This window comes from Tetrao urogallus, assembly GCF_951394365.1.
Source record: "Tetrao urogallus genome assembly, chromosome: 3".
Classification (NCBI taxonomy): Eukaryota; Metazoa; Chordata; class Aves; order Galliformes; family Phasianidae; genus Tetrao; species Tetrao urogallus.
The window spans coordinates 33,458,781-33,471,246 of NC_136815.1; the positions used below are offsets into that span (position 1 = coordinate 33,458,781).

The following is a 12,466-nucleotide window of genomic DNA, read 5'->3' on the forward strand; positions in this document are numbered from 1 at the left end:
GGAGGGGACAGCCAGCTAACAGGCACACAAAAAACTTTCTTTCATAGTGAGATGCATGCAGACACTGAGACAATTTGGAATACAAATTGCTGGGTGCTTTAACAGGGTGCTCGTTTGATGGATTTCCTTGATGCTACCAATAATTGTAAGATCAGTTTCTGCAGAATTATCATCAACAGTATTGAGAGCTTGCATATGTACCTGCACAGTCTTTTTCATCTGTTATCTAAGTACAGAAATAACAGCTGACAAGTCTTGTGAGGTAAGTATGAAGGTCAGCTGTTGCCTCCCCCGAGGAGGGCTGCCTGGGAGTAGAAGGGCACAGCCTTAGCATGCACAATCCTCCCATCCTGCTCCTGCAACACAAGTCCTTCCACTGGCAGCGATTGCGGGCACAGACTTCTGGGAGATGTCCAGGGAGGTACATGCACAGCTCCTGTTAGTGCTGGTTGATAAGCCCTCCTGGGTGCATGAGAAGCCCTCCTGGGTGCATGAAGCACTAAGACAGGGTGGGCTCTTGCTCAGGCAGCGGTGTTTGCTGGCCTCAAGAGGAAAATGACCCCCAGAGATCCAGGAAAGCACAGCATGGTTGCATTCCCTTTGGACACGGGAGTGACCCAGAGGATGCTTCTGAAGACACTTTCCTTCCGTTGAGACTTCCAGCCCATACATTCAATCAAAAGTGTGACATTAACCCATGAATGAAGAGTCCTCTGGTCGAGATCAGGAATTTGGTCTTGGAAAATGGAGGATGCAGTCCTGTCTCATATGCTGACCTGTGAGGAATGCTCATGGCATGACTTGCTCTCACATTGCTTCCTAATGCAAAATGTGGAAAACTGAGGAATTTTTCTCTCCATCTCTCAAGACTGTAGGAAAAAACCACTGTAACTTTAAGAAGTTATGAGTGGAGTGCTGATATGTCAGTGGGCTGTGCCAAGAAACTCCCTGTGATATGAGAGTGTGTTCTCCTTCCCAGAGTGAAATCATAAAAAAAGTTGTCTGAAGGAGAAATTAAAATGGAATTGAGAGAGTTTTGGAGACATCTGGGCTGAGAAGTACTGACCAATAGCTGAGGTTCTTATTATTTTTCCTAATCCTGGAAGAGAACATACTTTTTTTTGGTATTTTGTTGATATATTTTTTTCTAGATTGTCCCAGAACACATAACATTTACGACCACTGGATTTAGATTTCTCAGTATTGAGAGCAGCAATGGGTCAAATGAAAATGTCACTTACACGCAGGCTGCTGCGTGATTGCTGGCACTTCAGAGTGGGCAAGACGTGCCAGGTTCATCTGAAATTGCCACGCAATCTAAGATGGTGCTTTGGAGAGCTGATCGCAGGCACCAAGTAACACTGGTGATCACACCGAGTGGTTATGTGAGTGGTTATGGAAGTTCTGCTGAATGTGACAATGCCAGAAGGCCGCTCTGCCTTGTGACAGAAACAAGAAGGGAACGAAATACTACACTGTGGTGGAAAGCTGATCTACATCTGGTGTGTCGTCTTCCATGTTTGTAGACGGGCATCTTCAGACATACCTGGGGTAAGAGCCATACCCTGGGTTTAACACCGTCACTTCTATGCCGTTATTTTTAGAATTGTGTGAGCTCACTGCCATGGTCAATCAGCATGGAGGGGATTCCTCTCACCTAATACTGGCTGTTTAAGCATTCAGTGACTGGGCTAAGGTATGCCCCTTAATGCAGGGGCACTCCCTTTATAGACAAGGGAGTGAGGTGAGCTTGTCCAGAAGCCCTAAGATGTTATATTGCAGAGGATTGTATCATGCACTGGGTATGCCTTCTCTTTACCCTAGCTACAGTGGGAGTCTATAAATTGCCTTTCAGTAGATGCCTGAGTTTGCTGAGGCTCAAGGGCTGGTGCTGCCCAACCCAAATCAGCACAGAGAAGATGGACTTTGCTATAGCACTTTGTATTTCTAGACAATGTTATTGCGTGATTCACTGCAAAAATTGTGTCTACCTGTGGTGTTTGCAGAATGAGTCAAATACAAATACTTTTCCTGTGAGGAGTACGTTAATCTCAAACCGTGCCACTAGCTGTAATCCAGATCTACTCGATATCTGCCTATTTCCCTTCTTCATGCCTCCAGTGAGAATCCATGATATATTTCTTCTGTTGCAAGGATTAACAGCTGCCATTTTATAGAATCATAGAATACCCTCCGCTGGATGGGACCCATAAGGACCATCGAGTCCAGCTCTTGGCCCCACACAGCATCAACCACGCCATATGTCTGAGGGCACTGTTCAGACACCTCTTGAACTCCAGCAGCTCCATGCTATGGCCACTGACCTGAGGAGCCTGCTCCAGAGCCTGATGCCCTAGGAACATTCACCCAGGAACTGATTCCTCATTGGAAAAAGGAGTTCTGTGGTCACAGGGAGCCAATTCTGTCTCTGAAGTACTGAGGGGAGTGCTTTTTATTTCATGTACCTGTGAGGTTCTATGAACCTGGTGATCAATGCATCCCAATTCCTCACAGCCTTTCCCACACTGCTGTGAGCCTCCTGGCACATTGCTCTGGGTCTATGTGGAGAACATGGACAAGTGTGACTGGGAACAGACAGAATGATGAGATTGTGAGAGAATACAGACCCTGCTTAGGGCTCAGGTGGGAAAGACCCAGCGTGTCGCATGGTGATCTGACATCACAGATCTCTGAGCCCACTCCTTTGCTCTATTTGCTACCACTTCAAGGGACAAAACTGCCAAAAAGGACCTGAATACTACTGTAAGTAATGAGAAACATAAAATAATCAGAGCCAATTCTAACTGGCATCAGTCTTTAGGAGAGACGCAGCTCTCTATCTTATTCAGATCGTACCCACAGAACTAGGAAGTATGTATTTGGATCAGAATTTTTCTTTCTCTGTGTTTATGGCCTCAGTATTTGAAGAGGTTTTGTGTTCTTTAAGGGCATATTAAACTTAAAAATTGAGACACTGTGATAACATCCAGAGGGCTCTGTTTTAATGAGTGCCTCTTACATTTTCCATCACCTGACTGAACGCAGCTCCTGCTTCTTTGAACCTCTTGTTGTTCTCGCAGGAAGCGGCACTAACATGCTTTAAAAGCATACAAATAGCTTCTGCTGTGACGAGCTCTTCGACATATCCTGCTCTGTTTTGTTGTAATACGCATTTTGGTTCACAAATGCCTGAGCTAACGGAGGTAATGCCGAGACAAATCCCCAGCATTACAACCTGTTTTTCCATTTGTTTGCTTATGATGCATAAGATCTGATTCTTTGGCACTTCAGCAACATCTGAGGCCGGAGGTAGGTGTGACAGCATCCCGAGTGTGCAGCGTCCCTCAGGGGATGCTCAGAGCTGGGCTGCAGCCAACCTCATACACTCAGTGCTTTGAACTTTGTTATTTCATTAAGAAAATGGATTTTAGGTTTGTCATCGATTCAGCATCCATAATGTGCAGCCACCTTCCGTGCTGTGTTCATCTCCTGGCTGCCTTGGGACGCACACAGGTGTGTGACCCCAAGCACCCGCTTTTGGGGCAGTACAAAGCCGGGAGGATTTCAGTGCAATTTCTCAGCTTAAAGGGAGGGATATGATGAACGTCACAAGTAAGGCGGTGGGGAAGTAGGACTGAGACGCAAAGCTGTCGGGATGTGCAACCTGAAGGAGGCAGATTGTATGCAGGATGGGAGTTGGGCAGAAGTCACTGCGCTGAACGGTGCACCCTCCTGGGGAGATGCCGAGCAGCCCGGCTGGAGGCGGGGGGTGGAATGTGCGGGCACCGTGCTGGTGGGAGAGCACCCCAAAGGGACCTCAGAGGGACCTCCTGACGGGAGACGCCCCCCGGAGGTAGGGAGTTCTGTGAGAGGGGCAAGTGGGGAAGCGCATTGCCTCGAGGGTGAGGAGCAGGGGAGGATTGCGGACAGTGGCGGCCGGGGACAGCCGAGGGAGAGGAGCAACGCCCGGAGCTGGGAGTAGGAAGCCGTCCAGGGAACGGCGGGGGTTGTCCACGCCCATCGGCCCCCCATCGCCCCGCGGAGCCTCCCAAGCCCCGTGCCATTGCGCCCCGTCGGTGGGGTCCGGAGAAGGCGGAGGAGGGAGTGGAGGGTCGGGCGGAGGGAGCCGTCCCGAGAGCGGAAAGTTTCCCGGAGTGACCTCTCCGCGTACGCGCCCGCTAGGAGATCTCATTCAAGTGTTTTTGTCAATGGGAAAGGGGGGGGGGACAGGGGGGGGGCCGCGGCTCCCCGGCCCCCGGCCCCGCTGACGTCACCGCAGAGGCGATAAATATCTGTTGATATAATTGGACGTGAGATTTGGGGTTGCGATAGCGAAACTCGGCCCATCGCCGCTCCGACGGGCCCCCATGATTTATTCAGCAGTGGATCGGGGCACGCAATCGGGCTGTCAGGAGAGCGTCAGCTTATTAGGCAAGTTCTGCGTGATTCCAGGAGAGGGTCTAAGCTATAAAAATCCCGCGCCCCGGCTCTGATTAGGACCAAATCTGATCTCAAGTTCTCCGGGAGGAGGCTCCGAGGCAGAGCCAGAGGAAGGACGCCGGGCACAGCCGGGCACCGCCGGGCACCGCCGGGCACCCGCCGAGCCCCGCCGCCTGCCGCCGCCGCCGCCCCAGGTAGGAGCGGGGCCGCGCTCTCCCCGACGGCGGGGGCCGGGCGGGCCGGGTGGCGGCGGGCGGGCGCGGAGGGGCGCGGAGCGGCGCGGAGGGGCTCGGGGCGCGCCGGGGCCGCGTTTCAGCACCGGGACAGCGGCCGCGCTGCGCGCCCCCCGCCCGAGCCCGGCCGTGTGACCCGCGCGTGTCCCCCACCCGTTCGCCCCGCTGCAGGTCCGGCCCCGACCATGAAGCTCCAGCCGCTGGTGTGCGCGGGGATCCTGCTGCTCGCCCTGCTGCCCTGCCACGAGTGCCGAGCGCTCAGCAAGAGCCCGGGAGCCGCCCGCGGGGCTCTGCAGCAGCCCGATTTCTTCCCGCAGCAGCAGCAGCAGCAGCAGCAAACTCTACCCGTCCTGCTCCGCATGGGAGAGGAGTACTTCCTGCGCCTGGGCCACCTCACCAAGCGCCCCGCCGGCCCTTTCTCCGCCTCCTCCGGCGGCCACCTCCGGCCCGAAGCATCTGCCGAGTTGTTGCGGGCGGCCGCGGCGCAACTGCAGCGGTCGGGGAGCCCCGAGGGGGACGAAGGAGCGGGGGAGGCAGTGGAGAGAGAGAAGCGCTCCGAGGAGCCGCCCATCTCCCTGGACCTGACTTTCCACCTGCTGCGGGAAGTGCTGGAGATGGCCCGCGCCGAGCAGCTGGCGCAGCAAGCCCACAGCAACAGGAAACTGATGGAAATCATCGGGAAGTGAGGCGGCCCCCCCGCGCCTTGCCAAAGGGACCCCGCGGTCAGCACCAGAGCCATCACACCGCCCGACGTACCATAGTGCTGCTCTGATGTCATCTCTTTATTTTTATAGAGCTTCGAACCCCGAAGGGCGCGCTCCGAGCCGCCGCCCCCCCTCAGCATGCGCGGACGCGCGGTGCCACCGGGCCCCCCCCCCCGACCCTTATTTATTTCTCCATTTCCCATAGCGAGAGGGCTCCGCAGGGACGGTCGGGGGCGGCGGGGAGCACGGGGAGCGCCGTGCCGGGGAGGGAGGCGGGAGGGGAACCTCTGTCCGCTACTTCGAGTCCACTTATACCCTGTACAACATTTTCACAATAAAACATCTTTTCAGCGCTCGGTCGATTTTGTTGTGTAAGAGAATGTTTAATATTTATATTTTTAATAAAAGCTGCAAAGGAACGATGGCTGGACACGCTTTCTTGCCCGGCACCGTGGGCCGCCCGCCCCCCTCGGGGGTGGCACAGCACTGCGCTCCGCTCCGCCGCTCGCTGCGGGTTGCCAGGGTCGCGGAGACACGACCGGGACCACCACCCCGGAGCCGATCCTCCTCCTGGACGGACACGGCGATACGAGTGGCAGCAGCGCTCCGCTCTCTGTCAGCCCCAAAGCTCTGCGCAGCCCTCATCCCCCCGGAAGTTCCCCTGCAGGAGCGTTTTCTGGAGGCAATAAGCACCGATCGGGGCTGAGCCCCGCACTGAGGTCGCTCCCGCACAGCCCCGTGCCCACAGTCCCAGCTCAGGGCTCGGCTCTGGTACCGAGCGTTCCTCCCGTCTCCCTCAAGCACTCTGTTACCTTCAGCGCGCTAGGAGCACTCCTTTTAAGACAGGAATTTTGTCAGAAGAATCACCTACAACTTCTGCTGTAACCCCAACATCTGCCCCATGCTGATGGGGTTTGCCTGTCCCCACCCCACCTGCCGTGCCCCCCCTCCCACCCCCCGCCCCGGTGAGCAAGGCCCTTCGGGAAAGTAGATGCAAAGGGAGAAAGAAGCAGGGGCAGTTTCCCTCTCCCTCCCCCAGTATGGGAAGCCCTGGGGACCGCAGGTGACAAACATCATCTCTCTCTTGGGGGTGCCGCAGAGGTATCTCCAGTGTTACTGGGCACAGGGAGCTGCTGGTGAGCACTGCAGCAGCATCTGCCAGAGGAACTGGGGAGCAGCTACACTCACACAGGGACACATCAAAAAGCAGACGAATGACAAAATGTGAAGAGTACTTGTCCTGCATCTGTAGCGATGCCATTTTTCCCTCAGAAACAAGAAATTATTGGAAAACACTCTGACTACATAGAGAAGTACAGCCATTTGTCCCCACGTTCCCGTCCCTTCTAGGACACTGCTGTCTCCATGGCTGGGTATGATGTGGATGGAGGTTTTGGGCTCCTGGGAGCATGCGCTGCTCAGGTGTCCCCTCCTGGGCCTGCTCCTGCGCTGACCCCGGGTGGCCCCTCCAGATCCTCATTCGGTCAGGGAATTCAGCCAGGAGAAGGAGAAGATGTGTCGGGTTGGCTCGGTGCTCTGCTCGCTGCTCCCGACAGCAGCTTCCGCTCGCCCCGCAGGGGATGGCTCAGAAGCAGTCTGCAAAAGAAGGAGAGGTTGGCAGGTGGGCAAGAGAAATTGGGTTAAAACCCTCTCGATTTCACACCACACAGGAAGATAGAGTGGAATGGGAAAGGGGAGAAAGGCGGGGAGTGTGGAAACCTCAGGAGGGCAGGCTGACAAGCCAGAGGAGATCATGCCAAGAAGGACCACACTGTATGAGCAGAGCCCATGCAAGGGGCTGCGTCCAGATTTGGGCCTCTGGGATATCACTGCATGAAGGTGACAACTGCCTGTGACCCAGTGATCCCTGGAGCTAAGCCAGAAATCACCACAGGGCACTGCCACTTGGCACTATCACTGTTCAGAAATCTGCCTTCAGTTTGCTTCGATTTTTGTTTCTCTTTAAAGTCTTTTAATATTTAATTCACTTTAATTTCACTCAGACCAAGAAAAGAAAATGTAAGCTTCTGGTTCTACAATCCATTCTACGATCTCAGAACAAACTTTGCTCATTATTTGCCCAAGGAGCCCATTTCTGGAAAAAAAAAAAAAAGAAAGAAAAGAAAAAAAAAAAAAAGGAATCTGGACATGATATGCTGTGCCTGCTGACCATAGGAATTGTCATTATGTTTTAAAGGTAGGTAGGTGGATCTTTAACAGGTCACTATAATATATAGAAACATTTCTTTGGCAGAGAATGAACACTGGCTTTGTGAGAAGAACCAGAAATCCTATTAAAGGTAAAACACACAAAAATGGATGATTGGGCAGCTAAGGGATGCCTTCTGTCTTCATCAAAAAACATAATTTAGCACAAAATACACAGGATTTCTTAGCTCTGTTTCTGTAGATGCACATTATTGCACATCCTTAAAATTCAAATAGTTCTATGGTCTTTGGGTCAATACTGCCCAAATCTCTGTGCAGGGTTTCTCCTTGCTCTGGGAAGTTCAGGCTGATCTCTGAGAACTGCTTGTTATCACTCAGGAGAGGGAAAATGGCAGTGTTGTGTCCTTTAACAGGATGTTATCTTCTATAATACTATCCTAAAATGGAAAAGTTACCAAAGCAGCGATGCTAAGATACATATCCAGGAACAAACAGGGAAGCAGAGGTGCTTAAGAGGAACTGAAGCATGGAATGATGGTTTGGCGTAGCATTTTTTAAGTACTTCATGTTAAAGTGTGCCACAGGAATCAGTGAGGGGACGGTGGTTATGTGCCAGTGGGCTGCTGAGCTTCATTCAGTTACTCCCTGCTTGAGTGCCATGACACCAATAGACAAAGCAGAATGGAGGGATGAACATGCAGCTCCCTATTTCTTCATTTGTGTCTCATTAGATTTCTGAGTTCCCTTTTTAGACCTGGATCCTCAGGTGCTCTAGGCTGGCATTGCCCTATTTGTTCCAGTGAAAAACTATCTGAGAATTTGCTTTAATATTTTAAATACTCACTCATCTTTGGCTTACATTTGTATCTGCAAAGCAAGGCAACTCTCCTACTCACAGCAACACACAGGGCTCAGAAATGAGTTCAGCAGTGTCGTGAGAAGGGTTTTCCCAGGCTTGTGCCAAAGCATTGTGCAGAGTAGGGCCTGTGGGGCCAATGCTCAGCTGGAAAGGCCAGAGCTGACTGAGTGCCGATGTGACTCTCAGACCGGGAAGTGCTGAGTGCAAACCTTTCAACTGAAGCGTTCCAGCCCAGATTACAGAGCCAGATATCAGAAGTGAATACGTGGCAAGACTTTCAGAGATGTAAGGGATTCTGTACTCCCTACATCTCAGCAGATGCAGGAGCGTGGGTGGTTTATTAGTCCTCCGTGGTGTTGAAAATTTTGCCTTTTATTTTTGGAAGGACAACTGGAGTGCCTGGACTGGCTAAAAGTGGCTTTGAAACTGCTTGTGCAGTTGTGCACACTGAGCCTCAGCAGTGTATGTGAGCAAGCACGGGGCAGACCCCTCATTGCTTTCACCTTACAAAGGCTGGCAGGAATCTAACAAGTCATCTTCTGCAATTTTATATATTTCTTCTAAACTTCTTAAACTTAAAACCATCCCAGTATCTTGGCATTTGTCCTCTTGTGCAGGACGGGCTTTCCTTATCACCTTCACTTGCTATTCTGCTAAGCCATTACCCAGAAATACCCACCAAACCAAGCTCGACGTTGAAGCAAAGAACGATCTATGAGCTTCATGTTAGGTAGGCATGGCACCTAGCACATCAGAAGAGATAACGACTTGGATGGGAAAGGTGACCGCATTACCTCGCTAACCAGCATTGCTGGTGCTGCATTTCAAACAAAACAATCTTTGTCTACACCACTGACAAGGCCATGTTTCATCATGCGTTGACTCCTTCATATGCTACGGAGATGACATCTCCCTGTGTCAGCACAACACTGCCAGAGCCCAGCACGTTCCCATCGGATCTGGCTGGATGAAGAACGCCTTCTCCCCGCACCTCAGTGGGCTCAACAGGCTGCCAGCCTGCAACACCTCCATCTGCCCTTCCAAGAGCAACAACCCAACAGCAGGCCTGGTCAGGTGTGAGGCCAGCACAGAGCTGGCAGCGGGGCCATTCCCTGGCTTTTAGGTTTGTGTTTTCACACCTGTGACACTTTGGTGTTGTTTGTGCACTGAGTCACACAGGTCCCAGCCCTGCCCACTTGTCTTCCTGGGATTTTGGACTTAATGCTTGGTAGTGTGTGCTCAGGGCTGTGAGGAACTGGAACTTGATCTGAGTTGGGACGATCTCATGGGTAGGACTTGTTTTCCACACTACCTAGAATTACAAGTCCCAGCCCTTGATTTGGGCCTCTAACAGTAAAAAGGAATAACTGAAGTCTTTCCCTCAGATGACATGAACCGCATTAGGCCAATGCTGAGAGAGCGCTGAATACTTACTCCTTGATGTATATTTTCCCCCATGGTGTTGAGTGACATCAGATGATGCTTTTAATGAGCACCAGGAATTTTCACCAGGCCAGCTCACAGAGCAGAGGGAAGCACACCCTATATGACTGATGGCTGGACCTGCTTTTCCCATCAGAGAAGTCCAGGCAGGACTTACATGCCAGCTCTATGGAGGTGCTGAGCAACCGCAACTCCCACTGAAAATCCGTTTAGCACCCCTCAGTAGCTGGCAGGCCGGGATGTGCCTGAACAAACAGCACAAGATCTCAGGGTTTTAACAGATGAGTCGTATCGAACTTGCAGGTATTCAGCACCTTTCAGCATTTGCTTCCTTAAGCAGAAGCACGAGCTAAATCTTCGTAGGGTTCTAGCGAAGGGCATGGAAGGAAGAAGGGCAAGTGGGCTGGCTTTGCACAACCTTTTCATTCATCATGTTTATCTTGTAGCAGTTATCCTGTTTTTGCTGGGGAAAAACAGGCAGTCCAGGCCTTCCCGAAATTCAAAATGGAATGAAGCCCACATGCTGTTTTCTGCTCTGCCACTACTAATCTCTGTAGCCTTTAGGTGTAGGTGGGACCCATGTTAGCGAACTCTAGCCATCCAACGGTGGGATACTCAGTCAGGCAAACTGTATTCCTTCCCTCAGTGGCAAAGGAACCACTGGAGGGTGATTTGCGCTGTCCTAAAAGAGGTGTCTTCAGAGGGTGGATTGCCCTCTGAAGGTGCCTCTTTTTCTCTCCTGGCTCTAGAGATGTTCTTCGTGACCAGATTAGATGAGATTTGGCTTTTAAATAATTACACAGGGAAGGTGTAATAATTACCTCAGTTTATCAGAAAACTCTTAAGAGAAGAGCTGCAAAATTTGATGGCACCATTACTTTCTACAAGATCAACTTCCTATACATAGGAAGTGGGGAGGAAACGTGAAAGGTATTCATAGTCTCTTTCAATTTTATTTTTGTTTTAACAATCTTTTTAACTTATTTTTTGATGACTTCTGATAAAGTATATTTTATAATGAACCTCTTGGAGGTTGCGTCACACCATCTTGCAAGGAGATGTGAAAGAAATGAAGGCTGAAATAGCTGTTTCCTCCTCCAGGGCTGTAGATCCCCCACAGTTACATTTCATCTAGCTTGAACGTGGCTAAATGATCAGAATTCTGTGTAATTAGCAAGAAAACAAAAAAATAATTGCTGGCTTTGTGCTGGTCATAGGAGAACAGCAAAGACAATTCTGCAAAGCCAAAATTACCTTCTCGCATTTTTGAGCAAATATGGTCCTTCATTTTGTACTGATTGAAGGCTTTGCGAGTATATTTCTGATTTCTTCTTACAGCTATGTAGGTGGATACACTAGTTGGTTACAAATAGTCCTCTTGGACAGCTATATGAGTATTTGCTGGAGCAACAGCAATAACTAAAGAAGGTCGTGCCCCTTGGCTCCCCATCCACCTCTTCCGGCTTTCCCTCCCTGGCTCACTGTCCATTTGCACCACTGCAGCTGTTTGCAAGGCTGTGCTAAGAATGGGAATGTCACTGGAATGACATCAATTTTTTTGTTGTTTTTGAGGTGAAGAGTGATATATTTAACCTGGACCATTTGATTAAATTCCAACACAGCCCAAAAAAACCAGCTGCATCAGCACAGCTGCCATGCAAGTGGTGGCATCTAGGCAGGAATAAGAAGCAGGGCCACTTGGCAAGAAACTCCTGAACCACCTTTGCTGCCAGAAAAAAAACAGACCTTCACCCTTAGAGGCATGTGAGCTATGCAATGCCTTTGCTGCCTAATTTTGACCCAGCATGATAGCAAGAATGTGAATTTGTAAGAAAATGTGGGTCTTGGAGAGAAAAACAGTGAAACTACAAGATTTTTTTTGCTTCTATGGAGCCTCTAACCTCAGAAAAGGAGCGAGAAATTAAAAGTGAATTCCCTTATTTTCGCTTGCTTGTTTAGAAGCAGCTTCCAGTGTTGACAAGAACAGGCATGATTAAAACATTCTAGCTGGTCGCAAAGCCATCACAGAATCTGTAGGCTATGTTTGTCTGCCTCAAATGTCAAGTGTTACTCTTTTGGCACTCAACACTTCCAGGCAGCGGAAACAAAGGGAGCACAACAGGTTATTTTTAAATAGTTTAAACTTTAGTTCAAGCATTTTGTTTTCAAATTTTTATGCAGTCTAGCTCTTTCAGCAAAACACCTGGCAGCTGTCACACATATCACAGCAATTCTCTTTCAAGCTAAGGAGTGGCTTCCTCTGTATGGATCTTTTCTTTTTCTTAGTGGGAACCAATGGAATATTCTGTGAAATAATTGCTACGATTATCTGTCACAAAAACACACATGGTGGCAGACCAAATAATAAGCATAGACAAACTCCATCAATCACAGTACTAGCTATGTCACTTTCATAATAGTGGTTGGCAATGAATTTTAAAAGTTTATTGGGTGAAAGTGAAGTAAGGCAAATGCCTTACTTTAATAGATTTTCATTATATTGCAATTAACATTGTGTGGCTACTGCCTGCCACAAGGTCTCCTGCATAATGACCTTAAAGGGACTAGATGTGGTTCAGAGGGAAACAGACTACTTAGCTTATGTTGGTGTAGGATAT

The 12,466-nt window shown here is 50.2% G+C and overlaps 2 protein-coding genes across 3 annotated transcripts in view; one reads left to right on the forward strand and one right to left on the reverse strand.

Moving 5' to 3' along the window:
- Positions 1-4,858: 4,858 nt before the first annotated feature.
- CRH (corticotropin releasing hormone) lies at positions 4,859-5,359 on the forward strand (the record flags this gene model as incomplete). Its single annotated transcript, XM_079533707.1, has 1 exon — positions 4,859-5,359. The coding sequence occupies one exon, from the start codon at positions 4,859-4,861 to the stop codon at positions 5,357-5,359; it is 501 nt and encodes a 166-aa protein (XP_079389833.1).
- Positions 5,360-6,643: 1,284 nt separating this feature from the next.
- TRIM55 (tripartite motif containing 55) overlaps positions 6,644-12,466 on the reverse strand; it is a gene marked incomplete at its 5' end in the record, with an annotated part of 35,956 nt that continues 30,133 nt past the window's right edge. For both annotated transcript variants that reach the window (XM_079533245.1, XM_079533244.1), the window contains one exon: positions 6,644-6,973. In XM_079533245.1, coding sequence (XP_079389371.1) covers positions 6,854-6,973 — 120 coding nt within the window. In that variant the 3' untranslated portion in view covers positions 6,644-6,853. The remainder of the gene's footprint in view (positions 6,974-12,466) is intronic.